The sequence below is a fragment of the Anomaloglossus baeobatrachus genome, chromosome 3, assembly GCF_048569485.1.
Source record: "Anomaloglossus baeobatrachus isolate aAnoBae1 chromosome 3, aAnoBae1.hap1, whole genome shotgun sequence".
Taxonomy (NCBI): Eukaryota; Metazoa; Chordata; class Amphibia; order Anura; family Aromobatidae; genus Anomaloglossus; species Anomaloglossus baeobatrachus.
The window spans coordinates 542,496,994-542,524,090 of record NC_134355.1 but is presented as its reverse complement, the minus strand read 5'-3'; the positions used below and the strand labels follow the sequence as shown (position 1 = coordinate 542,524,090).

The window sequence follows — 27,097 nt, the reverse complement described above, 5'->3', positions numbered from 1 at the left end:
TTTTTTTAAATTATTTCATGAATTTCATGAAATAATTTAAAAAAAAAATGACGTGGGCTTCGCCCAATTTTTGAGTCCAGCCGGGTACAACTAGGCAGCTGGGGATTGGAATCCACAGTGCAGGGTACCCATGCTTTCTGGGCACCCCCGCTGTGAATTGCAGTCCCGCAGCCACCCCAGAAAATGGCGCTTTCATAGAAGCGCCATCTTCTGGCGCTGTATCCAACTCTTCCAGCTGCCCTGAAGCCGAGTGGCTAGCTAGGTAATAATGGAGTTAGGGCTAGCTGTATATTATCAGCTAGCCCTAAGCCCGAAATTCATGGTGTCACGCCAATATTAGACATGGCCACCATGAATTTCTAGTAAAGATAAAAAAAAAACACAACACACAGAAAAATATTTTTATTAGAAATAAAACACAACACAATTAGTGACTCCATCTTTATTGAAATAAAACCCCCCCTCCGCAGTAATCCTGGGTCAGGGTCCCGCGCCGTCCAATCCGGATCCAATATCATCTGATCGGTTTGCTGGAAGGCAAAGCGATCAGATGATGTGTCAGGATCAAGTGCCTGAATCCCATCACACATCAGCTGATGGTATAAAAGCCGTTTATACAATCAGCAGATGCATTGGTGCAAAAAAAAAAAAAAAAAAAAAAAAACTCACTTATGTGCTGATTACTGGCAGCACCTGGAGCGATGGGGCGGGAGTCTGATCCCGTCCGATCGCTGCAGCAGCTGCCGGTAATCAGGGATGAAGTCTCCTGACGCATCCGCTGATACCGGCTGGGCGCCCGCGTCACCGCGATACTTACGATCACCTGATGCGTCAGGTGACTGCATCAGGTGATCCATCGCCAGGTCCTGCATCCTGCAGGCATACGCACCCGGGGAGACTGCACACAGCCAGAGCGGCGGGACCGGGAGGAGATGGGAGCGGGCATGGCACCGGGAGGCTGCAGACAGGTGAGTATAACTTTTTTTTTTTTTCTACTGTTAACTTTTGTTTTCGCAGCCGCTTCCACCTCCCGCCCAGACATGGCGCCGCACGGCAGCATACATGCACAGGACGGGAGATGGAAGCGACGGTGACGGTACCGGGAGGATTCACGCTTCTGTATATACTGACAGAAGGAATCCTCTTCCTGTACACGTCACTTTACTACCCACCTCCTGCGTTTATAGCTGCGTTTTTGGTCTTAGAAACGCACCAAAACGCAGCTATTTGCGTTTCTCATTGCGTCTTTCAACATCCCATTGAACTCAATGGATGAAAAGCGCAGTGAAAAACGCGGGAATAATTGACATGCTGCACTTTTGTGGTCACCACAAAAACGCAGGTGAAAAAAAACGCTGTGTGGGGACAGCAAAAATGAAAACTCAGACTTTGCTGGGGAAGCAAAGTCATGCAGTTTTGAGGCCAAAAACGCACCCGAAAAACGCGCAAAAACGCCGAGAAAAACGCACTGTGTGCACATAGCCTAAATCTGAAATTGTATGTGGTCTATTTGATAGGATCAGATCCAGCAAATTATCTCTCCTGGTCGGTTCATCTACCAACTGAGATAAGTAATTGGCTTGAATTGTAGATAAGAACTTGCATCTTTTAGCACAACCAGAAGATTCTATGTCCCATTAAATGTAACGATCGTTAAAATCCCCCATAATAAGGACCCGATTATTATTTGCTGACTTTTTGATTTGTTACATCATTTTACCCTCTACCTGCTCAGCTATGTTAGGAAGCTTATAGCAAGATATTCGATCCTAGCTTTCCATTATTGCCCTCCCCATACTGACTCTAATTTGCTGCAGTTCCCTCCAATGTAGTCAGCGCATAGGTCTTAAGTTAGATTTACCGAAAATACACACCCCTCCACCTTTTTTGCCTATCTTGTCCTTTCTGGATAAGGTGCAACCCTCTAGGTTTGTCACCCAGTCATGGCTCTCATCCAGCCAGTTTTCCGTAATGCCCACCACATCGTAATCTTGTAATCCGTGGCTGACATAAGAGTCTCCAATCAATTTTGTTTACAAGACTTCTTGTATTTACCAGCAGACATTTAATACTATTAAACACATTTCTTACTCACGTCCCTACTTTCTTTGCATGTCCCTGACCCCCAAAATCCTCATTGACCCATATTGTCTCACTGGGTCTACTCTATCCTCTTTTTTTTGCATAATTACCCTCCCTCCACGCAGATCCAAGTTTTAAAGCTCCTCCATACGTCTGACCATTTTCTCCCCCACAGCTGCACCCTCCCCATTGAGGTGCAGCCCGTTTCTACCATAGAGCCTGTAGCTGACAAAGAATTCTCCATGAACCCAAACCCTTCCTTCTTGCACCAATTTCTAAGCATTAATCTCCCTAAGCGCTCGCTGTCTTTATAGTGATGCTTGTGGCACAGGTAGTATTTCTGAAAACACTACCTTGTAGGTCCTGGACTTCAACTTCTCTCTTAGTTCCCTATAATCATTTTTAAGGACCTTTCATCTGCCTCTAACTTTGTCATTAATACCAATGTGCACCATGACTACTGGGTTTTCCCCAGCCACACCCAGCAATCTGTCTATCCGATCCACAAACTGCTGAACCAAAGCACCCGGCAGACAACACTGTTTGGCATTCATGTTTTCGGAGGAAGATGAATCTGTCTGCCTAATTATACAGTCACCTACCACCGACATCTGTCTGGCCTTTGCTGCACTCCTATTTCCCTCTTTACTACAGCAGTCGTTTTCCTGGTTGCTAGAAGCCACATCCTGCTATAGTGATTCTAGTCCTCCATTCCTAATATCAGCCAAACAGGCATATTTACTAGGTTGTGCCAGATCAGGACCAGGCTCCCTGACCCTTTTCCCCCTACTCACAGCTAAATACCTGAGTCCTGACCGTCCCCACCTCCACCCTCCTCCATAGCACTAGCCGCAGCCAGAGCATACTCAGTGAGCTCTAAACTCCTCTCCAGGTTTGCAATACTCCTGAGTGTTGCAAGCTTTAGATCAGTTACCTGAGCTTCCAAATATGTAACACGCTGACATGGAACGCAGACATATTCACCCTCAACGGCTGTTAAAGGCATGCATACATCTCACAAGCTACACACCTGGTAGCATTGACCATGCAGCACATACTAAATGGGGATAAACGGAACAGATAAAAGCAGAAAAGCAATGGAAAACTAGTAAGGAAACCACTGGACTATGCTCTTGTGTTAAACTAGGATATTGTGATTAAGTATGCACTTAACAGCCTGCATTTCCCATCCAGCACACGCTCAGCAGCCTTCACTTGTGTGATTAGAACTTGTAGTTCCCCAACCAGCACCATAGGTTAAAGTCAGCAGTGGGGACCACAGGGATTAGTGTTGGGCCTAATTACATTTATTCTCTTGTTGAGGAGATTGAAACTAAAGTCATTTTTGCTGATGATAAAACTTTGTAGGATTCTTAAACTCAGCTAGTACAGAAAGAGCTGAATAAATTGGCCACATGGGCAAAGTCATGGCAGTCATGTAGCTAAATGTTGATAACTGTAGAGTAATGCACCTAGGCTGCAGTAATCGCATGACGACGTATCCATTCAATGGAAATCTACTAGAGACTACAGAATCTGACAGACTTCTAACCTGGTTAGCGGTAAGCTGAGCTGCAGTACTCAATGTCAAGCAGCAGCTGCAAAAGCAAATAGGATTTTGGTGTGTATAATAAGATAAACACTCATAATTCCAATGTAATATCATCCCTCCAACTTCCCACATTGTAAAGACAATAGAGGAATGCTGAAGTGGGTTCCTTATTTATTTTTTTTCTTGGTGTGTGGGAGAACAGACTGCAGATTCTAGTTACATACGGACATAAATAAGCAATAAATTAAAGATTTTGTTTGAGTTCATGAAACCAATCTTTTGAGTCCCAGTGATTTGTGTTCCATATACATGTATAATGGTGGTTACAGTGAATGATAGAGAGGATACATGTAATCGTAGTGATGAGGTGACATTCAGGACTTTTCTCTGATCGGAGATCTTACCCGGCTTCCACCTTTGATTTCATGGTGTGCATACAATGTAACGGCTTCAGGACACCGATCTAGAAGTCGCTCTAAGGACCCCTCATAATTCAGGAGGCGTGTTGCACAAATTATGTGAATGCTCAGATATGAATTGTTACTGTCGGGTATGGAGTCCAAGAATGGAAGGAACGACACAATATCCAGTGACGGGCCGCACAGGAGAGACTAGAGGCAAAATAAAGACAAAACCCGAATTTAAAAACAAACAGGATTGTACACCATATTCCTAGTGAAGATTTAGCTCTAGTCCTACAGTCGTAAATGTGGATGCGGGAGGTGGCAATAAACTTCAATATTGAAAAAATACCAAAACAGGACCTCATAATAACATGAAAGATGCAATAAACCCATATAGCATGAGAAATCATATAGAAAAGAGGGTTGTTTGTACAAGATCAAGCTATAGAAAAATCACTCAAAACCTTTAATAAATTCTTATTGCTGCTCTTAATAGAAAAAAGTGCGTAGACAATTACAATTACGGTAAGTGGAATAAAATTCATATACAAAAGTAGTAACAATAATGAACCAGAAAGAAGATTTGGAGAAGGAAAAATATCCCCAACTGCTAGGAAAGAGAAACTCCCTAAATATAAGTCACAGATCCAGCATACATATATTTTGTCTAACAAATAAATAGTGGAAGCAAGATGCACAGACGTAAAGATCGCTCCCCTGCGTCATCCCTGCTTCTCAGTACAGTAGCGGTAGGGTTGGATGACAGCAGGGTGTCCTTCTCTTACAAATAGATGAAGACAAACCTGTAATTTCATCAAGTCTCCACAGACCTCACATGACGCTGGTTCTGAAGACATCATCTTTGTTATCCAAGGGCTGATCACTCCAAAATGGCTGCAGGAATTCCTCTAAAGAGACAGATTCATTGATATAGAAAGCACAACAAAAGTAGAGGCGGGTAACCAAATTTTATGCACCAAAAACTGTGTGGCAGGGAAACACTTGCATTTTTGGTGGGATTTTTTTTTAGTGAAATCATTGTCTGGAAAAGCCAAAAAACGCAGAAAAAAAACGCACCAACAATTGACATGCTGCTTCTTTTTTCTGCACCCAAAACTGCAAGGACAAAAAAAGCAACATGTGCACAGCACCTCATTCTCATTGACTTTGCAGGGATAACGACAGACATGCAGATCTCAGCAAGAAATTGCATAAAAAAAACCCATAAATAACCACAGCGTGCGCACAAAGCCTTAAAGGATACCGATGGTAGGCATACATGGGAAGAACATATAGATGGATCAGAACACCTACCAGGTCTTCTGCGCTCCGGAGAGACGTGACACATACATGCTGTGATTTGCATATCCTGCACACATAGTGGGATGTAAGCTTGGACAGTACGTCTTGTAGGGTGGATACTGGGGGATACGAGGACAGAAGGGCTTCCCAAAAATCTACAAGTATTTGTGGATTATCATCATCTTCAGTCTTGTTACATAAAGACTAGAGGAAAAATAAATGACAATTAAAATCGGTTTACTTCCTGGACAGACTGTTATCCGTACTCTGATAGTGATAAATGAGATCAATACATTAATACGTCAATTTACAGTTATTCTCAAACACCTGTCTCCATTAAAGTCAATGGAGATAGGAGCTAGAGCTTATTAATAGGAGCTGTGATTGGTTGCTATAGGAACAAAATAAATTGTTAGTATAAGAAGCTTATGTGTGAGGTAATAAGATGTTGGTGGGGAGACAGATAGAGAGACAGAAAGAGAGGGACATACATAAGCACAGACAGAGACTGACAGACAGTCAAAGACAGACATAGGAATGCAGACAGGAAAAGAGACAGAGGGGGGAAAAGAGACAGAGGGGGAAAAGAGACAGAGGGGGCAAAAGAAACAGAGGGGGCAAAAAAGACAGAGTGGGGAAAAGAGACAGAGGGGGGAAAAGAGACAGAGGGGGGAAAAGAGACAGAGGGGGCAAAAGAGACAGAGGGGGCAAAAGAGACAGAGGGGGCAAAAGAAACAGAGGGGGCAAAAGAAACAGAGGGGGCAAAAGAAACAGAGGGGGCAAAAGAAACAGAGGGGGCAAAAGAAACAGAGGGGGGCAAAAGAAACAGAGGGGGCAAAAGAAACAGAGGGGGCAAAAGAAACAGAGGGGGGAAAAGAGACAGAGGGGGGAAAAGAGACAGAGGGGGCAAAAGAAACAGGGGGGGAAAGAAACAGAGGGGGGAAAAGAGACAGAGGGGGGAAAAGAGACAGAGGGGGGAAAAAAGACAGAGGGGGAAAAGAGAGAGGGGGGAAAAGAGACAGAGGGGGAAAAGAGACAGAGGGGGGAAAAGAGACAGAGGGGGAAAAGAGACAGAGGGGGGAAAAGAGACAGAGGGGGGAAAAGAGACAGAGGGGGAAAAGAGACAGAGGGGGAAAAGAGACAGAGGGGGAAAAGAGACAGACACACAGACAGAGCCACCCACACAGACACACACAGGGACAGACACACAGACAGAAAGAGATAGACAGACAAACGGACACAGACAGACCGACTGGGAGAGAGACAAAGAGACAGTTACCATCCCGGGCAACGCCGGGTACTACAGCTAATCAGATATATTATTCAAATTGTCCCTCCAGTGAGGAAGGAGACAAACTCTAGCCCCACCTCTTGGAAGTCAAAAGTGGCTTTTTAAATGAGCCTTTTCATAAGACTTAGGATTTATTGCCAGATCAGAATCCCAATTTGCAGACAGTGTTTCAGGGTGATTGCCCCTCGTCAGTGCAAAGTGTGGGTATCTGATCTGGCTTATGGGAAGCTATGTGGGGACCACGGGGAAGACTATTCTCCTTATGGAGACCTGACAAACCAATCTGGCTGTCAGTAAGGAGACTTCTAGCTGCAATGCCCCTTAGGACCAGTCACCAGCATTTGCTCATATTTTATTCCTGCTGCTCCCTAGTGTTTCATTTTTTTATTATATCGGCCATATACTTCCAGAGATATGGGCCTTTTTATTTTGTACTAGTTTTTATGGTCTTTACCAAATGGGCGTGCCTCACAGGGTAATTATGCAGAGTGGCCTGAAGACATGCCCAGAGAGTCTTGTAAGACACACCTTATTAAAGACCATAAAAAGAACACCGTGCTAAAGTTGCCAAGGATACTGAAGGTCCTGCAATGCCCTGCACATGAGGTAAGTGACCAAGCTTATCAGGAGAACTATAGTACATTTCTAATTCGAGGTATTTGCGATTATTATTATTACTATACCTACTACATATTCGGATAGGATCTTGGAGATGGGAATATCCCTTTAAGAGACACTCCCATAAAATTCAAATCAGCACTATTTGGCATGGTTGGATCAATAAACATCCTATCAAAATATAAAATTATCAACTAATACAGTAATTGGTGCACCGCAAAAAAATGATAAATAGATAGACCTATCTAGCCAACTATCTTAAATTTATTTATTTCTCTCATAAAAACTGAGATGCCAGAACTGTCATGTTTCTGTTTCCTTATCTTTCCCAACAAATGCAATTAAAAAAAAAAAAACAAAAAAAACAACCCCAAAAAAAAAACAACAAAAAAAATGTTATGTTCCCAATAATACTATAAATATGTTAAGCAACCCAAGGACAAAAAGAGCTCTCATCCAGCTCTATTAACGGAAAACTTATAAAACACAAGAAAAAAAAAAAAAAAAAAAAAGAAGAAGGTTACGGGGTCTTCTAAAATAGCAACATAAAATTATTTTTTATTTGCAAATATGATAATTTTTACCTCTAGACTTAACAAAAAAAACTATACTAGCCTAGTATCACCTGAAGGATCATACTTTTAGGAAATTTCTACAGCACAATGAGCACTGGAAACACAAAATCTCCAGATGAAACTGCTTTTTTCCTTCACTTCACGGTCTATGGAGTATTTTATTCTCCTTTTCCAGTATTATGTAAAGTGAAATAAATGGTACCACTCAAAACTACAACTTGTCTTGCAAAACATTAACCCCAATGTGGCAATATTGACAAAGAGCTGAAAAAAAAAGAAGGGAATTTTGTTTACTTACCGTAAATTCCTTTTCTTCTAGCTCCTATTGGGAGACCCAGACAATTGGGTGTATAGCTTCTGCCTCCGGAGGCCACACAAAGTATTACACTTTAAAAAGTGTAACCCCTCCCCTCTGCCTATACACCCTCCCGTGCATCACGGGCTCCTCAGTTTTGGTGCAAAAGCAGGAAGGAGAAAACTTATAAATTGGTCTAGGGTAAATTCAATCCGAAGGATGTTCGGAGAACTGAAAACCATGAACCAAAAGAACAATTCAACATGAACAACTTGTGTACACAAAGAACAACAGCCCGAAGGGAACAGGGGCGGGTGCTGGGTCTCCTCATAGGAGCTAGAAGAAAAGGAATTTACGGTAAGTAAACAAAATTCCCTTCTTCTTTGTCGCTCCATTGGGAGACCCAGACAATTGGGACGTCCAAGAGCAGTCCCTGGGTGGGTAAAAGAATACCTCAATAAAAAGAGCCGAAACGGCCCCCTCTTACAGGTGGGCAACCGCCGCCTGAAGGACTCACCTACCAAGACTGGCGTCTGCCGAAGCATAGGTATGCACTTGATAGTGTTTCGTGAAAGTGTGCAGACTAGACCACGTAGCTGCCTGACACACCTGCTGAGCCGTAGCCCGGTGCCACAATGCCCAGGACGCACCCACGGCTCTGGTAGAATGGGCTTTCAGCCCTGAAGGAAGCGGAAGCCCAGAAGAACGGTAGGCTTCGAGAATCGGTTCCTTGATCCACCGGGCCAAGGTTGACTTGGAAGCCTGCGAACCCTTACGCTGGCCAGCGACAAGGACAAAGAGCGCATCTGAACAACGCAGGGGCGCCGTGCGAGACACGTAGAGCCGGAGTGCTCTCACCAGATCCAACGAGTGCAAATCCTTTTCACATTGGTGAATTGGATTAGGGCAAAATGAAGGCAAGGAGATATCCTGATTGAGATCAAAAGGAGATACCACCTTAGGGAGAAATTCTGGGACCGGACGCAGCACCACCTTATCCTGGTGAAACACCAGGAAGGGGGCTTTGCATGACAGCGCTGCAAGCTCAGACACTCTCCGGAGTGATGTAACTGCCACTAGAAAGGCCACCTTCTGCTGCGAAAGACGTGATAAAGAGACATCCCGCAGCGGCTCGAAAGGTGGTTTCTGAAGAGCCGTTAGCACCCTGTTAAGATCCCAGGGTTCTAGCGGACGCTTGTAAGGTGGGACTATGTGGCAAACTCCCTGCAGGAACGTGCGGACCTGCGGAAGCCTGGCTAGGCGCTTTTGAAAAAATACGGAGAGCGCCGATACTTGGCCTTTGAGAGAGCCGAGTGACAAACCCTTGTCCATTCCGGATTGAAGGAATGAAAGAAAAGTGGGTAAGGCAAACGGCCATAGAGGAAAACCGTTATCAGAGCACCAGGATAAGAAGATTTGCCAAGACCTGTAATAGATCTTGGCGGACGTTGGCTTCCTGGCCTGTCTCATGGTGGCAATGACATCCTGAGATAACCCTGAAGACGCTAGGAGCCAGGACTCAATGGCCACACAGTCAGGTTGAGGGCCACAGAATTCAGATGGAAAAATGGGCCTTGTGACAGCAAGTCTGGGCGGTCTGGAAGCGCCCACGGCTGACCCACCGTGAGATGCCACAGATCCGGGTACCACGACCGCCTCAGCCAGTCTGGAGCGACGAGAATGGCGCGACGGCAGTCGGACCTGATCATGCGTAACACTCTGGGCAGCATCGCCAGAGGAGGAAACACATAAGGCAGTCGAAACTGCGACCAATCCTGAACTAACGCGTCCGCCGCCAGAGCTCTGTGATCCCGAGACCGTGCCATGAATGCCGGGACTTTGTTGTTGTGCCGTGACGCCATGAGATCGACGTCTGGCGTTCCCCAGCGGCGACAGATCTCTCGAAACACTTCTGGGTGCAGAGACCATTCCCCCGCATCCATGCCCTGACGACTGAGAAAATCTGCTTCCCAGTTTTCTACGCCCGGGATGTGAACTGCGGAGATGGAGGAAGCTGTGGCTTCCACCCACTGCAGAATCCGCCGGACTTCCTGGAAGGCTTGACGACTGTGAGTGCCGCCTTTGTGGTTGATGTATGCGACGGCAGTGGCGTTGTCCGACTGGATATGGATCTGCCTGCCCTCCAGCCACCGCTGAAAAGCCAATAGGGCTAGATACACTGCCCTTATCTCCAGAACATTGATCTGAAGGGAAGACTGTATCGGAGTCCAGGTTCCCTGAGGCCTGTGGTGGAGAAAAACCGCTCCCCACCCTGACAGGCTCGCGTCCGTGGTGACCACAGCCCAGGTGGGGGTAGGAAGGATTTTCCCTGCGATAGAGAATTGGGAAGGAGCCACCACTGAAGTGACTTCTTGGTTCCAAGGGAAAGAGAGACGTTCCTGTCGAGGGAAGCCGACCTCCTGTCCCATTTGCGGAGAATGTCCCATTGGAGTGGCCGTAGATGGAATTGCGCGAACGGCACTGCCTCCATCGCTGCCACCATCTTCCCTAGGAGGTGCATGAGGCGCCTTAAGGGGTGTGACTGACTCCGAAGAAGTGATTGCACTCCCGCCTGCAGAGAAAGCTGTTTGTCCCGCGGTAGCTTGACTACCGTTGACTGTGTATGAAACTCCATCCCGAGGTAAGTCAGTGATTGGGTCGGTGTCAACTTGGATTTCGGGAAGTTGATGATCCACCCGAACTGCTGGAGAGTCGTCAGAGCAACGGTAAGGCTGTGTTGACACGCCACCCGAGAAGGGGCCCTGACAAGAGATCGTCTAAGTAGGGGATCACCGAGTGGCCCTGAGAGTGCAGGACCGCCACGACGGATGCCATGACTTTGGTGAAAACCCGTGGGGCTGCCGCCAGGCCGAAAGGCAATGCCACGAACTGAAGGTGTTCGTCCCCGATGGCGAAACGCAAGAAGCGTTGATGTTCGGGTGCGATTGGCACGTGGAAATAAGCATCCTTGAAGTCGATCGATGCTAAGAAGTCTCCTTGTGACATCGAGGCGATGACCGAGCGGAGGGATTCCATCCGAAACCGTCTGGTTCTCACATGTCTGTTGAGCAGCTTGAGGTCCAGAATGGGACGGAATGATCCGTCCTTTTTTGGCACCACGAACAAGTTGGAGTAAAAGCCGCGACCACGTTCCTGAAGGGGAACGGGGGTCACAACTCCTTCTGTCTTCAGAGCGTCCACTGCCTGAAAAAGTGCGTCGGCCTGAGCGGGGGGCGGAGAGGTTCTGAAGAAACGAGCCGCAGGACGAGAGCTGAACTCTATCCTGTAACCGTGAGACAGAATGCCTCTCACCCATCGGTCTTGAACATGTGGCCACCAGGCGTCGCCAAAGCGGGAGAGCCTGCCACCGACCGAGGATGCGGTCAGGGGAGGCCGAGAGTCATGAGGAGGTCGCCTTGGAGGCAGTGCCTCCTGCGGCCTTTTGGGGGCGAGACTTGGACCGCCACGCATAGGAGTTCCTCTGACCTTTCTCCGGCCTTAGAGTTGCAGGGCCCGGTCCCTGAGGTTGAATAGACTCCGGTCCGGCAGATTCCCACAGGGGCTGCGGAGGGAGCACGGTCCCAGTAAATGGATGACCGCTCAGGATCCCACTTCTCCCAGAGCCGCTAAGGGATGGTGAAGGAGACGGCATGAGGCTCCGGCCTTTGTACCCGCAATGGGTACCTCAACCTTAACAACACCGCCGACGTAGTGGGGTGAGAAGGGAACATGCCGGGGGCCCCGTGGGGGCCCTCTTTTCTTCCAACCGACATAACTAAGTTGAGAATGCATGAGTGGATGTGTGCCTCCTTCCACACAAAGCAAAAAACTGAGGAGCCCGTGATCCATGGGAGGGTGTATAGGCAGAGGGGAGGGGTTACACTTTTTAAAGTGTAATACTTTGTGTGGCCTCCGGAGGCAGAAGCTATACACCCAATTGTCTGGGTCTCCCAATGGAGCGACAAAGAAAATAGTTATAGCTCTTGGAAGAAAGGAGCAGAGATAAAATGAAAAGCACAAAGAGATGCTTTGTTATGCAGGCAGGGGTTAAAGGGAACCAACCAGCAGGATTTTCATATATAAAGTAAAGGCAGTGCTATACTGGTGCTAGGATGCTGAATGTAAGCATAGCTTTTGTACAGAGATTGGATGTTTTATTTCAGAAATATGTGCAAGTAAATTTCCAGCAATGCACTGCTATTTGATTGACAGGTGCAACAGGAAGGGAATATGTGGGTCAGTTCTTTCTATCTATTCCCACCTGTCTGTCTGCGCCGGAATTAATATCCATGATGGCGACAGGGGGAGTAAGGCCAGGCAGGCAGGGGCGGGAATAGATAGCAAGACCTGACCCATATATTCCTTTCCTGTTGCACCTGTCAATCAAATAGCATTGCATTGCTGGAACTTTACTTGCACATATTACTGAAATAAAACATCCAATTTCAGAACAAAAGATATGCTTACATTCAGCATCCTAGCACCAGTATAGCACTGGCTTTACTTTTTATATCAAAATCCTGCTGGGTGGTTCTCTTAAACCCCTGCCAGCCATGACAAACCTTCTCTTTGTGCTTTTCCTTTTATCTCTTTCCTTCTTCTAAGAGCTAGAACTATTTATTTTTTAGCTCTTTATCAATCAGGGCTCATTTTTTGCAAGACAAGTTGTAATATTTATGAAAATCCTGCTGGTTGGATCTCTGTAAGGGTAGTTGATGACATGGAAGTGTAATAAAATCAAAAGTATGACAATCAGCGCATAATAATAAGGATGTACAATATCTGTACATGACTGGAAAATCACGTCTCATATATGTCAGAATATGAAGGAAATGTCTGTGGAGACTCTCCCCAGCTCAGCTTGACATGGCTGATTGCTGGGAACAAAAAAATAGTTTCATCCCTCCAAATTACTAAAATAAAAGCGTAACAAAAATAAAAAAAAATATATAAACCTTAAAGAAGGACTCCGCTTCCTTCATGATAATTTTACTGTTTTCATGAAAAGCCACCAGAATTGCTACAAGAAGTCCAGGTAGTGTGTCTCGGAAGTGAAAGGCCATTTCTGTTGGTAGGATCTCCCTTTCTCTACGTCTTATAATAAGCCTCGGTTCATCCAGGAAAGCGCATAGAAGCTGCATCTGAAAGCAGAGGAATAGTAAAATGTGCATGTATATCTGTAGGGCAAAGCTACTGATCTGTATAGCCTAAGTCATCAGATCACAGGTACATCAATGAGAGTGACGAGGCCACTCCGCAGTCATCACTTACTCATAAGAATGAAGTTCACTGCTCAGTAGAATATAACAAGACGTTTGGTATTTACACCAAATATTGCATATTAATAACTAAAGTAAAATGAAATAAACTTAAAACTCAAATTATAATGAGGCCTTATTCCATGATTTTTCACATCAGTCCATTTTTGATCAGGGTGCAGAATCTATTCTTGGTCCATGTCTGGTTTTGACACTCGTATAAAACATCAGTTTTTCTCATATTAAAAAAAACAAAAAAACAATGACAGCACATGAAGTACAAATAGTGGCATGTAAATAAGGCTGTCAGGAGAACAGACACTTTCCTTCAATAGCTAGTACTCAGATGTAAAAGGTTGATAAAGTTATGATGCTACACTATAATCAGGGTGTTTTTGCCCATTTTTGCCATTATTAATCATACATACATATATACATACACATTATATATATATATATATATATATATATATATATATATATATATATATATACATATATATATACACACACACATATATATATATATATATATATATACACACACACACACACACACACACACACACACACACACACACACACACTGGCTACAATCTCCATTTCTTCATTCACCTTCAGCAGTTAAGCTTCTCTTAGTTTTGGCTTCTCTCATGTGGCTGTGAACCTCCAATAAGGCTTTCACACATCTGGTTTATGCTGAGCGGCACAATACGGCGCTTTGCAGAAAAAACGCAACCGTTTTTTTTTTGCCGCCGGTTGCGTTTTTTTCTGCATAGACTTGCATTAGCGCCGTATTGTGCCGCATGGCCTTGCATTGCGTCCGTTTTTTTGCTGGATGCGGCATATTTAGCCCATGAGGCCGCCGGATGGAACGTTGTCTGGCACTTTTTTTGTGCGGCGAATAAACCGCATTGCGCCGGATCCGGCGTGATGCGGCGCGATTTACAATGCAAGCCTATGGACGCTGGATGCGGCGTCCTGCGGCAAAAACCACATCTGGTGGCCGGATGCGGTTTTTTTGCACTGCCCATGCTCCGTATCAAGCCGCATCCGTCAAAAAATGGACGGGATGCATGGAAAAACGTATGCAACGGATCCGTTTTTTTCGCCGCATCCGTTACATAGGTTTGTGAGCCGGCTTGAGCTGTACTGCAAAAACCGGATGTGTGAAAGCAACCTAACACATGGTAGATGTGCGGTCTGAGTGTCCAGGATACTGTCTTACTTCTTGGGCTAGTTTCTTCTTCCACAGCTCAGGAGAGATTTTGCATTCGCTGTAGTAAGAAGTATGTGATTTCCCCCTTCCTCTCCACATAGTTTTCCACAGACAATACTTTATTTTTATATGGATACACAGTATGTGTGATTCACCTCTACATAGCAGACTGCCATGTGTCTGATTTTCTTCCTATCTATACTCAGATGTTGCCATGCTGTAATCTTCACTCCCAGAAAACTTAGATGCTTTCCCCACTCTCAACTTTGATCTGTCAAGATCATCCTTCTCCCACTTCCTGCTATACCATATAAAGGTACATTCACACTTACTGGTTGATCATTTTTTTTTTTAAAGAAAACTTGTCAGTACAATTTAGCAATGTAAAATAAAGACATGGCTGTAATGGCGCTGTAAAAGTGACTCAATTAATTTCTTTGTTGAGGAAATCCATTTTGCAGTTCTTCTTTATCATCATAAAAGCTTTCTGCTAATTAGATTTTGGTGCGCAGGGGCCGGACTGTACGCTGGGTCTTCTCCTCCCTGTCTGTGATTCCCCGGCCCCTCCACCTGCCTCCGATCTGTGAATGACCTGCCTGCTCTGTTAGAAATATCAGCACTGGAAGCAGGCGGAGGGGCTGGGGAATCACCGAAAAGGAAGAGAAGACACTAGCCTCTACACTCCAGCCAAGACACACTAGCCTTACCAGACGCCCGAAAAATCTCAATTAGATTGTGGGACCAGAGTCACCATTCTGCCCTTTTACCTCAATTATATGGACCTTTCCATTATTTATACCGGCTGGACCATTACTGTAAGACCACTGGCTGTCATGTATGCAGGACTATAGGACAGCTTTTATTACAACAGATCATAACTGCTCCCTCTGAATCTCTCAGTATACACCACCACTTTACATATATCTTCAACTGAAACACCTTCCTCAACCAGGGTTACCCCTTTGTCTGGCCTAAGAGCCTTCAGTTGAATACTTCCAAAGGCCATACTGTGTGACTCTATGATAAAGACTGATTGGTCAAAACGTTAATGTCAGAGGTCGCCATTTTGTTAAACACTGTACATTTTGTACTTTATTAAATACATTTTTTGCATTCCAATTTAAGTGTGCAGCAATTTTTGTACTATTCACAGACTGGAGACAGGTGGAGGGTCTGGGGAATCACAGACAGGGAGGAGAAGACCAAGTGTACAGTCCAACTCTGGGCACCGAAATCTAATTATCAGAAATCTTCAAATGGTTATTAATCAAGAACAAAGCAGTAGATTTCTTCAAAATATCAATTTAACAGTACAGCCATGTCTTTACAAAATCCTGCTGACAAGTTCTGTTTAGATAAATGGAAAATACCAGTTACCATGTATATGCAGAAAAATTGAACCACAACATAATGTGCTAAAGCTTTTTCCTCAGTCTTAGGCAAGTATACGATTTTGTTTTAATGTTAGAGAAGCATACCTCTGAATTACGCTGCATCTCTGCCTCATAAGCCTGGAGATCTTGCATCTTCAGTGCCATGGTTGCCTTTGTTAGAGAAATAAGGGTTGAAGGTTCTGATGCATCTAATGTATCCAAAAAGCCGATTGCTTTTTGGGGGCAAACATTAGTCATACAAGGACTGCACAAAGCATGAGGCAGCTGGTTTGGTTCCGTTGCAATAAAAATCTGCAAGACGGCGAGCGCCACCGTCTGTGAAAAAAATAATAGAAAAATCATCCACGAGAAAAAGTGAAACACTAAAGATAAGAAGAGCAGCAAATCATAGAAATATCATACGTCTCTCGCTGAATAAAAGCAAAGAAGGGAATTTTGTTTACTTACCGTAAATTCCTTTTCTTCTAGCTCCAATTGGGAGACCCAGACAATTGGGGTGTATAGCTTCTGCCTCCGGAGGCCACACAAAGTATTACACTTAAAAGTGTAAACCCCTCCCCTCTGCCTATACACCCCCCCGTGCATCACGGGCTCCTCAGTTTTGGTGCAAAAGCAGGAAGGAGGAAACTTATAAATTGGTCTAAGGTAAATTCAATCCGAAGGATGTTCGGAGAACTGAAACCATGAACCAAAGGAACAATTCAACATGAACAACATGTGTACACAAAAAAACAACAGCCCGAAGGGAACAGGGGCGGGTGCTGGGTCTCCCAATTGGAGCTAGAAGAAAAGGAATTTACGGTAAGTAAACAAAATTCCCTTCTTCTTTGTCGCTCCATTGGGAGACCCAGACAATTGGGACGTCCAAAAGCAGTCCCTGGGTGGGTAAAAGAATACCTCGGTAAAAGAGCCGTAAAACGGCCCCTTCCTACAGGTGGGCAACCGCCGCCTGAAGGATTCGCCTACCTAGGCTGGCATCTGCCGAAGCATAGGTATGCACTTGATAGTGTTTCGTGAAAGTGTGCAGGCTCGACCAGGTAGCCGCCTGACACACCTGCTGAGCCGTAGCCTGGTGCCGCAATGCCCAGGACGCACCCACGGCTCTGGTAGAATGAGCCTTCAGCCCTGAAGGAACCGGAAGCCCAGAAGAACGGTAGGCTTCCAGAATTGGTTCCTTGATCCACCGAGCCAAGGTTGACTTAGAAGCCTGCGACCCTTTACGCTGGCCAGCGACAAGGACAAAGAGCGCATCCGAGCGGCGCAGGGGCGCCGTACGAGAAATGTAGAGTCTGAGTGCTCTCACCAGATCCAACAAGTGCAAATCCTTTTCACATTGGTGAACTGGATGAGGACAAAAAGAAGGTAAGGAGATATCCTGATTGAGATGAAAAGGGGATACCACCTTCGGGAGAAATTCCGGAACCGGACGCAGAACCACCTTGTCCTGGTGAAACACCAGGAAGGGGGCTTTGCATGACAGCGCTGCTAGCTCAGACACTCTTCGAAGTGATGTGACTGCTACTAGGAAGACCACCTTCTGTGAAAGGCGTGAAAGAGAAATATCCCTCATTGGCTCGAAGGGTGGTTTCTGAAGAGCCGTTAGCACCCTGTTCAGATCCCAGGGTTCTAGCGGACGCTTGTAAGGAGGGACTATGTGGCAAACCCCCTGCAGGAAGGTGCGTACCTGTGGAAGCCTGGCTAGACGCTTTTGAAAAAATACAGAGAGCGCCGAGACTTGTCCCTTAAGGGAGCCGAGAGACAAACCCTTTTCCATTCCGGATTGAAGGAAGGACAGAAAAGTGGGCAAGGCAAATGGCCAGGGAGTAAAACCCTGATCAGAGCACCAGGATAAGAAGATCCTCCATGTCCTGTGGTAGATCTTGGCGGACGTTGGTTTCCTGGCCTGTCTCATAGTGGCAATGACCTCTTGAGATAACCCTGAAGACGCTAGGATCCAGGACTCAATGGCCACACAGTCAGGTTGAGGGCCGCAGAATTCAGATGGAAAAATGGCCCTTGAGACAGCAAGTCTGGTCGGTCTGGTAGTGCCCACGGTTGGCCCACCGTGAGATGCCACAGATCCGGGTACCACGACCTCCTCGGCCAGTCTGGAGCGACGAGGATGGCGCGGCGTAACACTCTGGGCAGCATTGCCAGAGGAGGAAACACATAAGGTAGTCGAAACTGCGACCAATCCTGAACTAATGCGTCCGCCGCCAGAGCTCTGTGATCTTGAGACCGTGCCATGAATGCCGGGACTTTGTTGTTGTGCCGAGACGCCATGAGATCGACGTCCGGCGTTCCCCAGCGGCAACAGATCTCTTGAAACACGTCCGGTTGAAGAGACCAATCCCCTGCGTCCATGCCCTGGCGACTGAGAAAGTCTGCTTCCCAGTTTTCTACGCCCGGGATGTGAACTGCGGAGATGGTGGAGGCTGTGGCTTCCACCCACAGCAGAATCCGCCGAACTTCCTGGAAGGCTTGCCGACTGCGTGTGCCGCCTTGGTGGTTGATGTATGCCACCGCCGTGGCGTTGTCCGACTGAATTCGGATCTGCCTGCCTTCCAGCCACGGCTGGAACGCCTTTAGGGCTAGATACACTGCCCTTATCTCCAGAACATTGATCTGAAGGGAGGACTCTGGCTGAGTCCAGGTACCCTGAGCCCTGTGGTGGAGAAAGACCGCTCCCCACCCTGACAGACTCGCGTCCGTCGTGACCACAGCCCAGGATGGGGGTAGGAAGGATTTCCCCTTCGACAGAGAAGTGGGAAGAAGCCACCACTGGAGGGAGGCCTTGGCTGCCCGAGAAAGGGAGACGTTCCTGTCTAGGGACGTCGACTTCCTGTCCCATTTGCGGAGAATGTCCCATTGAAGTGGACGCAGATGAAACTGCGCAAAAGGAACTGCCTCCATTGCTGCCACCATCTTCCCGAGGAAGTGCATGAGGCGCCTCAAGGGGTGCGACTGGGCTCGAAGGAGAGATTGCACCCCTGTCTGTAGTGAACGCTGTTTGTCCAGCGGAAGTTTCACTATCGCTGAGAGAGTATGAAACTCCATCCCAAGATATGTCAGCGATTGGGTCGGTGTCAGTTTTGACTTTGGGAAATTGATGATCCACCCGAATCTCTGGAGAGTCTCCAGGGCAATGTTCAGGCTGTGTTGGCATGCCACCCGAGAGGGGGCCTTGACAAGAAGATCGTCTAAGTAAGGGATCACCGAGTGTCCCTGAGAGTGTAGGACTGCTACCACTGTTGCCATGACCTTGGTGAAGACCCGTGGGGCTGTCGCCAGGCCGAAAGGCAGTGCCACGAACTGAAGGTGTTCGTCCCCGATGGCGAAACGCAGGAAGCGCTGATGCTCTGGTGCAATCGGCACGTGGAGATAAGCATCCCTGATGTCGATTGATGCTAGGAAGTCTCCTTGAGACATTGATGCGATGACGGAGCGGAGAGATTCCATCCGGAACCGCCTGGTTTTCACGTGTCTGTTGAGCAGTTTTAGGTCCAGAACGGGACGGAAAGATCCGTCCTTTTTTGGCACCACAAACAAGTTGGAGTAAAAACCGTGGCCCCATTGCTGAAGGGGAACAGGGATCACCACTCCTTCTGCCTTCAGAGTGCTCACCGCCTGAAGGAGAGCTTCGGCTCGCTCGGGGGGTGGAGATGTTCTGAAGAAACGAGTCGGAGGACGAGAGCTGAACTCTATCCTGTAACCGTGAGACAGAATGTCTCTCACCCATCGGTCTTGGACATGTGGCAACCAGGCGTCGCAAAAGCGGGAGAGCCTGCCACCGACCGAGGATGCGGTTTGGGGAGGCCGAAAGTCATGAGGAGGCCTCTTTGGGAGCGGTTCCTCCAGCGGTCTTCTTAGGATGTGACTTAGACCGCCATGAATCGGAGTTCCTCTGACCCTTCTAAGGCCTGTTGGACGAGGAGAATTGAGATCTGGCTGAGGGCCGAAAGGACCGAAACCTCGATTGTACCTTCCGTTGTGGAGGTCTGTTTGGTTTGGACTGGGGTAAGGACGAGTCCTTTCCCTTGGATTGTTTAATGATTTCATCCAATCGCTCGCCAAACAGGCGGTCGCCAGAAAATGGCAACCCGGTTAAGAACTTTTTGGAAGCAGAGTCTGCCTTCCATTCACGTAGCCACATGGCCCTGCGGACTGCCACCGAATTGGCGGATGCTACCGCCGTACGGCTCGCAGAGTCCAGGACAGCATTCATGGCGTAGGACGCAAACGCCGACGCCTGAGAGGTTAAGGACACAACCTGCGGAGTAGAGGCACGTGTGACTGCATTAATCTCAGACTGACAAGCTGAGATAGCTTGGAGAGCCCATACGGCTGCGAATGCCGGAGCAAAGGACGCGCCAATAGCTTCATAGATGGATTTCATCAGGAGCTCTATCTGCCTGTCAGTGGCATCCTTGAGTGATGCACCATCTGCCACTGCAACTATGGATCTAGCCGCCAGTCTAGAGACTGGAGGATCCACCTTGGGACACTGAGCCCAACCCTTGACTACGTCAGGGGGGGAAGGGATAACGTGTGTCATTAAGGCGCTTAGTAAAGCGCTTATCTGGAAAAGCTCGGTGTTTCTGGACAGCATCTCTGAAGTCGGAGTGATCAAGAAAACCACTCCGCGTACGTTTGGGAAACCTAAAATGGAATTTCTCCTGCTGAGAAGCTGACTCCTGAATCGGAGGAGCTGGGGGAGAAAGATCCAACACCTGATTGATGGACGCTATAAGGTCGTTTACTATGGCGTCCCCTTCAGGTGAATCAAGGTTGAGAGCGGTGTCAGGATCAGAGCCCTGATCTGCCACCTCCTCTTCATCCTCCAGAGAGTCCTCATGCTGAGACCCTGAACAGTGTGATGAAGTCGAGGGAAGCTCCCAGCGAGCCCGCTTAGCCGGTCTGGGACTGCGGTCCGTGTCGGAGTCCTCACCGTGGGACCTATGAGCCGCCCCAGGAGCACTTTGCTGCTCCAACCGAGGAGGGCCTGGGGTCAATGATTCAACTGTGCCCGGGGCCTGTGTTACCGGTCTGGACTGCAAAGCTTCCAGTATCTTAGCAGACCATTTATCCATAGTCTCAGACAGTTTGTCAGCGAATACTGCAAACTCTGTCCCTGTCACCTGGACAGTGGAAGCAGGTGGTTCCACCTGGGCCGGGGGTCCCACCAGTGGCATAGGCTCCGGCTGAGTGAGTGTCACAGGGGCCGAACATTGCACACAATGAGGGTAGGTGGAACCTGCAGGTAGCATAGCCGCACATGAGGTACAGGTTGCAAAGTAAGCCTGTGCCTTGGCACCCTTGCTTTTTGCGGACGACATGCTGTTGTCTCCTGTTAGAGCAACCAGTGAGGGTATATAGCCAAAAGCAAATAGTGCGGCCGTACAGAGTAAATGTATACAATATAAGCATATAAGTATACACTTCGGCACCCAGGGGGGCCAGCACCTAGTAACAGGTGCGGCTTACCGACCGCCCGCAGCGGTTGTGTGACCACCAGATTCCCTGCCCGGGCCTCCCAGAGCTGTGGAGCTCGGTGTTGTCTCCCCTCTGAAATTCTCCAGCGTCTGAAGTGCTGATAGCAATGGCTGCCAGCGTTCTGAGAGGAGGAGGGGGCCGTGGGCGTGCCTCAGAAAGTGCGGGAATCTGGTGCCCCACGGTGCTCAGTGAGGGGGGAGGAGGATACGAAGTATGCTCCAGCCCTCAGCGCTGACGTCCAGTGCAGCGTCCCGCCCTTACCCCTGACTGGCAGGCCTGGGGGCGGAGTATGCGTTACTAGGCCGCAAAAGCCGGGGAGTAAAGTTATAAGCGCGGCCGGCAAACAAGCGCGGTCAGCGCGGTAGTTCCGGCGCACCAACACACCCAGCAGCTGCTGCAGCGTCCATAACACAGGCGCTCTATGCGCCGTCCCCAAGGGGACACAGAGTACCTCAGAGTAGCAGGGCCCTGTCCCTGATGATACCCGGCTCCTGTCCAGCAGATTCCCTCAGGGGCTGTGGAGGGAGCACGGTCCCAGTGTCTGGTGACCGTTAGGATCCCACTTCACCCAGAGCCCCTAAGGGATGGGGAAGGAAAACAGCATGTGGCTCCTGCCTATGTACCCGCAATGGGTACCTCAACCTTAACAGCACCGCCGACCAGAGTGGGGTGAGAAGGGAGCATGCCGGGGGCCCTGTTATGGGCCCTCTTTTCTTCCATCCGATATAGTCAGCAGTTACTGCTGACTAAATTGTGGAGCTTGCGTGCATGTGTGCCTCCTTCGCACAAAGCATAAAAACTGAGGAGCCCGTGATGCACGGGGGGGTGTATAGGCAGAGGGGAGGGGTTTACACTTTTAAGTGTAATACTTTGTGTGGCCTCCGGAGGCAGAAGCTATACACCCCAATTGTCTGGGTCTCCCAATGGAGCGACAAAGAAAGGCACTGATAAACGATTTTCTACAGCAAAAATTGCAGCCATCAAGGAGTTACATTTTCGGGATTTCAGAACAGGGACTAATGGAAAGCAATGGATACAATTCCTATAGATTGTAGGAATTAGCTTACAGGGTAACACTACTGTCAAAGTGACATTTCAGAATTTGTCCTGTGTTTACATATATCTAGCCATTAAATTTGATGTATTCTGTATCTTCACCAGTTTTTCCCAGTGTATGTTCTATTCTTAACTTGCTATTTTCTCTTAACTTGTGGGGAGAGACGAGCTAGTGCGAGGTCTCCCATACACATCACAGGGGGATTCTTGCTCTTTATTCCTTTATAGCATGTGAAGAGAAGCAACAACATCATGGAGAATATTATACAGGAGTACTGAGCCGCCTGGATATGATTCAGCTCGAGTGATGGAGTGAACAGGATGGAAAAGAAAAAAAGAGCAACAGGCCCTTGCCAAAATAAAAACCAGGAAGGCAATGAGGGATGGAGCTCACCTTGGGGAGGTTGTGAAGGCACAACTCCATGTAGCACATATGGAACAAAAGGACTATGCTGTAGAACAGAGAAAACCAAAAGGAGATGAACGGGTCAACATCTGCACTGCCAAAGATCCAATGATTAACCCCTTCACAAGCGGCCAATTTTTCGCTTTCCGTTTTTTTTTCCGCCATTCTACTTCTGAGAGACGTAACTTTTTTATTTTTCAGTCAATATGGTCATGTGAGGGCTCATTTTTTGCGGAACGAGCTGTACTTTTAAATAAAACCACAAGTTTTACCATATAGTGTACTGGAAAATGGCAAAAAAATTCCAAATGCAGAAAAATTGCAAAAAAAGTGTAATAGCATCATTGATTTGAGATATTTTATTCACTGTGTTCACTATATGGTAAAACTGATGTGTGGGTGTGATGCCTCAGGTCAGTGCGAGTTCGTAGACACCAAACATGTATATGTTTACTTTTATATAAGGGGTTAAAAAAAAATAATCGTAAGTTTGTCCGAAAAAAGTGGTGCACGTTTTACGCCATATTCCGTGACCCGTAGCGTTCTCATTTTTTGGGATCTATGGCTCAGTGATGGCTTATTTTTTGCATCTCAAGCTGATGTTTTTAACTGTACCATTTTTCCGCAAATGCTACATTTTGATCGCCTGTGATTGCATTTTTCGCAAAAGTTGTGGCGACAAAAAAACGTAATTTTAGAGTTTGGAATTTTTTTTGCCGCTACGCCGTTTACTGATCAGATTAATTGATTTTATATTTTGATAGATCGGGCGTTTCTGATCGCGGCGATACCAAATGTGTGTATATTTTTTTATTTTTTTAACCCTTTAATTTTCAATGGGGCGAAATGGGGGTGATTTGAACTTTTAGGATTTTTTTTTTTAAAACTTTTTTTTTTTTATTTTACTAGTCCCCCTAGTGGGCTATAGCCATCAGCAATCAGATCGCTCTGGCCTATCTGCTGATCACAGCTACAGAGCTGTAAACAGCAGATATGCTCACTTTCTGCTTCACTCGGCTCCGGGCCGAGTGAAACTGAAAGTAATTCATGTGTAATACAGGAGTCATCACATGCCCCTGTGCTACCATGACAACCACCGGAAGTCACGTGATCACATCATGTGACTTCCGGTATCGGCCGGTAAGTAAATGTTTACTGCGGATGCCGTTATAATGGCACTGTCATATATTGACAGCGCCATTTAAGGAGTTAAACGGCACAAGCAGATAACGATTCTGCTCGTGCCTAGCAGGCATACATCTCAGCTGTGAAAATCAGCTGAGATGTGCGCCGATTGCGGCATGCGGCCGGCGGCAGACCGCAGGCAGTAACATTATGACCGCTAGGACGTAATATTACTGGCCGCGGTCGTTAATGGGTTAAACAGGAATCAGGACTAGAGTTGAGCTAGTACTGTCTACTACTCACGTATTCATTCTGAATAGTGTGTGCAATGCAAGTCAATGGGAAATACCCGCAATGTAACGAGTAACCCGAATTCTGCACTATTCGCTACTCGCACGAATAGTACAGCATTCGGGTTACTAGTTACTTTGCGAGGTTTCCCCATAGCGAGTACGAATAGTTAGGTACTCGCTCAACTCTAATCAGGACATCTTCAGATGTGATTTTATGCATCAACGTGTTTTGTAGAACAATCTTAATCAGGACAAACCCCCTGATGAAGAAGATTGTTCCTCGAAACGCGTTGACGAATAAAACCGCATCGAAGACATCCTGATTCATCACTGGATCTTCAACAGAGCAGTTTTTAACCTGTTCATCTCCTTTGGTTTAGCCCTTGAGAGATGTAAGACTTGTTAGAAAGCTCAGTACAATCTTGATGTGTCTCCCTCTGCCCATTTCCCTTTCCCATTCCTCAGTCCTGTCTCCTCAGACTGTCTCTTCTCCCTGATCCTCAGTCCTGCTGGCTTATCAGAGTAGATGACTAATTTAAGAGGCAGAGAGGAGAGAAGAGGCTGATAAGTCGAGTAAAGGGATTGATTTCTGTAATGAGATTATAAAATGTTTCTTATATTTGCCTGTAGTACCGATTTATGCAAAGTTTTGTTGAAGAAGGGAATTTTGTTACTTACCGTAAATTCCTTTTCTTCTAGCTCTTATTGGGAGACCCAGACGATTGGGTGTATAGCTACTGCCTCCGGAGGCCACACAAAGCATTACACTAAAAAGTGTAAGGCCCCTCCCCTTCTGGCTATACACCCCCAGTGGGATCACTGGCTCACCAGTTTTAGTGCAAAAGCAAGAAGGAGGAAAGCCAATAACTTGGTTAAACAAATTCACTCCGAGTAACATCGGAGAATTGAAAAACCGTTCAACATGAACAACATGTGTACCCGAAAAAAACCCAAAAATCCCGAAGGACAACAGGGCGGGTGCTGGGTCTCCCAATAAGAGCTAGAAGAAAAGGAATTTACGGTAAGTAACAAAATTCCCTTCTTCTTCGGCGCTCTATTGGGAGACCCAGACGATTGGGACGTCCAAAAGCTGTCCCTGGGTGGGTAAAGAAATACCTCATGTTAGAGCTGCAAGACAGCCCTCCCCTATATGGAGGCAACTGTCGCCTGCAGGACTCTTCTACCTAGGCTGGCGTCCGCCGAAGCATAGGTATGCACCTGATAATGTTTGGTGAAAGTGTGCAGACTCGACCAGGTAGCTGCCTGGCACACCTGTTGAGCCGTAGCCTGGTGTCGTAATGCCCAGGATGCTCCCACGGCTCTGGTAGAATGGGCCTTCAGCCCTGATGGAACCGGAAGCCCAGCAGAACGGTAGGCTTCAAGAATTGGTTCTTTGATCCATCGAGCCAGGGTGGCCTTAGAAGCCTGCGACCCTTTGCGCTTACCAGCGACAAGGACAAAAAGTGCATCCGAACGGCGCAAGGGCGCCGTGCGGGAAATGTAGATTCTGAGTGCTCTCACCAGATCTAACAAATGTAAATCCTTCTCATACCGATGAACTGCATGAGGATAAAACGAAGGCAAAGAGATATCCTGATTAAGATGAAAAGAGGATACCACCTTCGGGAGAAACTCCTGAATGGGGCGCAGCACTACCTTGTCCTGGTGGAAGACCAGGAAAGGAGCCTTGGATGACAGCGCTGCTAGCTCAGACACTCTCCGAAGAGATGTGATCGCTACCAGAAAAGCCACTTTCTGTGATAGTCTAGAAGGTGAAACCTCCCTCAGAGGCTCGAAGGGCGGCTTCTGGAGGGCAACTAGTACCCTGTTCAGATCCCATGGATCTAACGGCCGCTTGTACGGGGGTACAATATGACAAACCCCCTGCAGGAACGTGCGCACCTTAGGAAGTCGTGCTAGACGCTTTTGAAAAAAAAAAAAAAAGACGGATAGCGCCGAGACTTGCCCTTTAAGGGAGCCGAGCGACAAACCTTTTTCTAACCCAGATTGCAGGAAAGAAAAAAAGGTAGGCAATGCAAAAGGCCAGGGAGACACTCCCTGAGCAGAGCACCAGGATAAGAATATCCTCCACGTTCTGTGGTAGATCTTAGCGGACGTGGGCTTCCTAGCCTGTCTCATGGTGGCAACGACCCCTTGGGATAATCCTGAAGACCCTAGGATCCAGGACTCAATGGCCACACAGTCAGGTTCAGGGCCGCAGAATTCTGATGGAAAAACGGCCCTTGGGACAGTAAGTCTGGTCAGTCTGGTAGTGCCGACGGTTGGCCGACCGTGAGATGCCACAGATCCGGATACCACGCCCTCCTTGGCCAGTCTGGGGCGACGAGTATGACGCGGCTGCAGTCGGATCTGATCTTGCGTAGCACTCTGGGCAAGAGTGCCAGAGGTGGAAACACATAAGGGAGCCGGAACTGCGACCAATGTTGCACTAAGGCGTCTGCCGCCAGAGTTCTGTGATTGCGAGACCGTGCTATGAAGGTTGGGACCTTGTTGTTGTGCCTGGACGCCATTAGGTCGACGTCCGGCCTTCCCCAGCGGCTACAGATGTCCTGAAACACGTCCGGGCGAAGGGACCATTCCCCTGCGTCCATGCCCTGGCGGCTGAGGAAGTCTGCTTCCCAGTTTTCTACGCCGGGGATGTGAACTGCGGATACGGTGGAGGCCGTGGCTTCCACCCACGTCAGAATCCGCCGGACTTCCTGGAAGGCTTGCC

General features: G+C 47.4%; 1 protein-coding gene across 3 annotated transcripts in view; it reads right to left on the bottom strand.

The window, feature by feature from the left end:
- HPS3 (HPS3 biogenesis of lysosomal organelles complex 2 subunit 1) overlaps positions 1-27,097 on the bottom strand; it is a 136,836-nt gene that overhangs the window by 24,862 nt on the left and 84,877 nt on the right. For 2 of the 3 annotated variants that reach the window (XM_075340805.1, XM_075340804.1), the window contains exons 11-15: positions 16,075-16,305; positions 13,075-13,260; positions 5,353-5,544; positions 4,842-4,946; positions 4,039-4,245 (exon numbers count right to left, since the gene is read on the bottom strand). In XM_075340805.1, coding sequence (XP_075196920.1) covers positions 4,039-4,245; positions 4,842-4,946; positions 5,353-5,544; positions 13,075-13,260; positions 16,075-16,305 — 921 coding nt within the window. The remainder of the gene's footprint in view (positions 1-4,038; positions 4,246-4,841; positions 4,947-5,352; positions 5,545-13,074; positions 13,261-16,074; positions 16,306-27,097) is intronic. The other variant, XM_075340806.1, reaches the window with a different exon arrangement.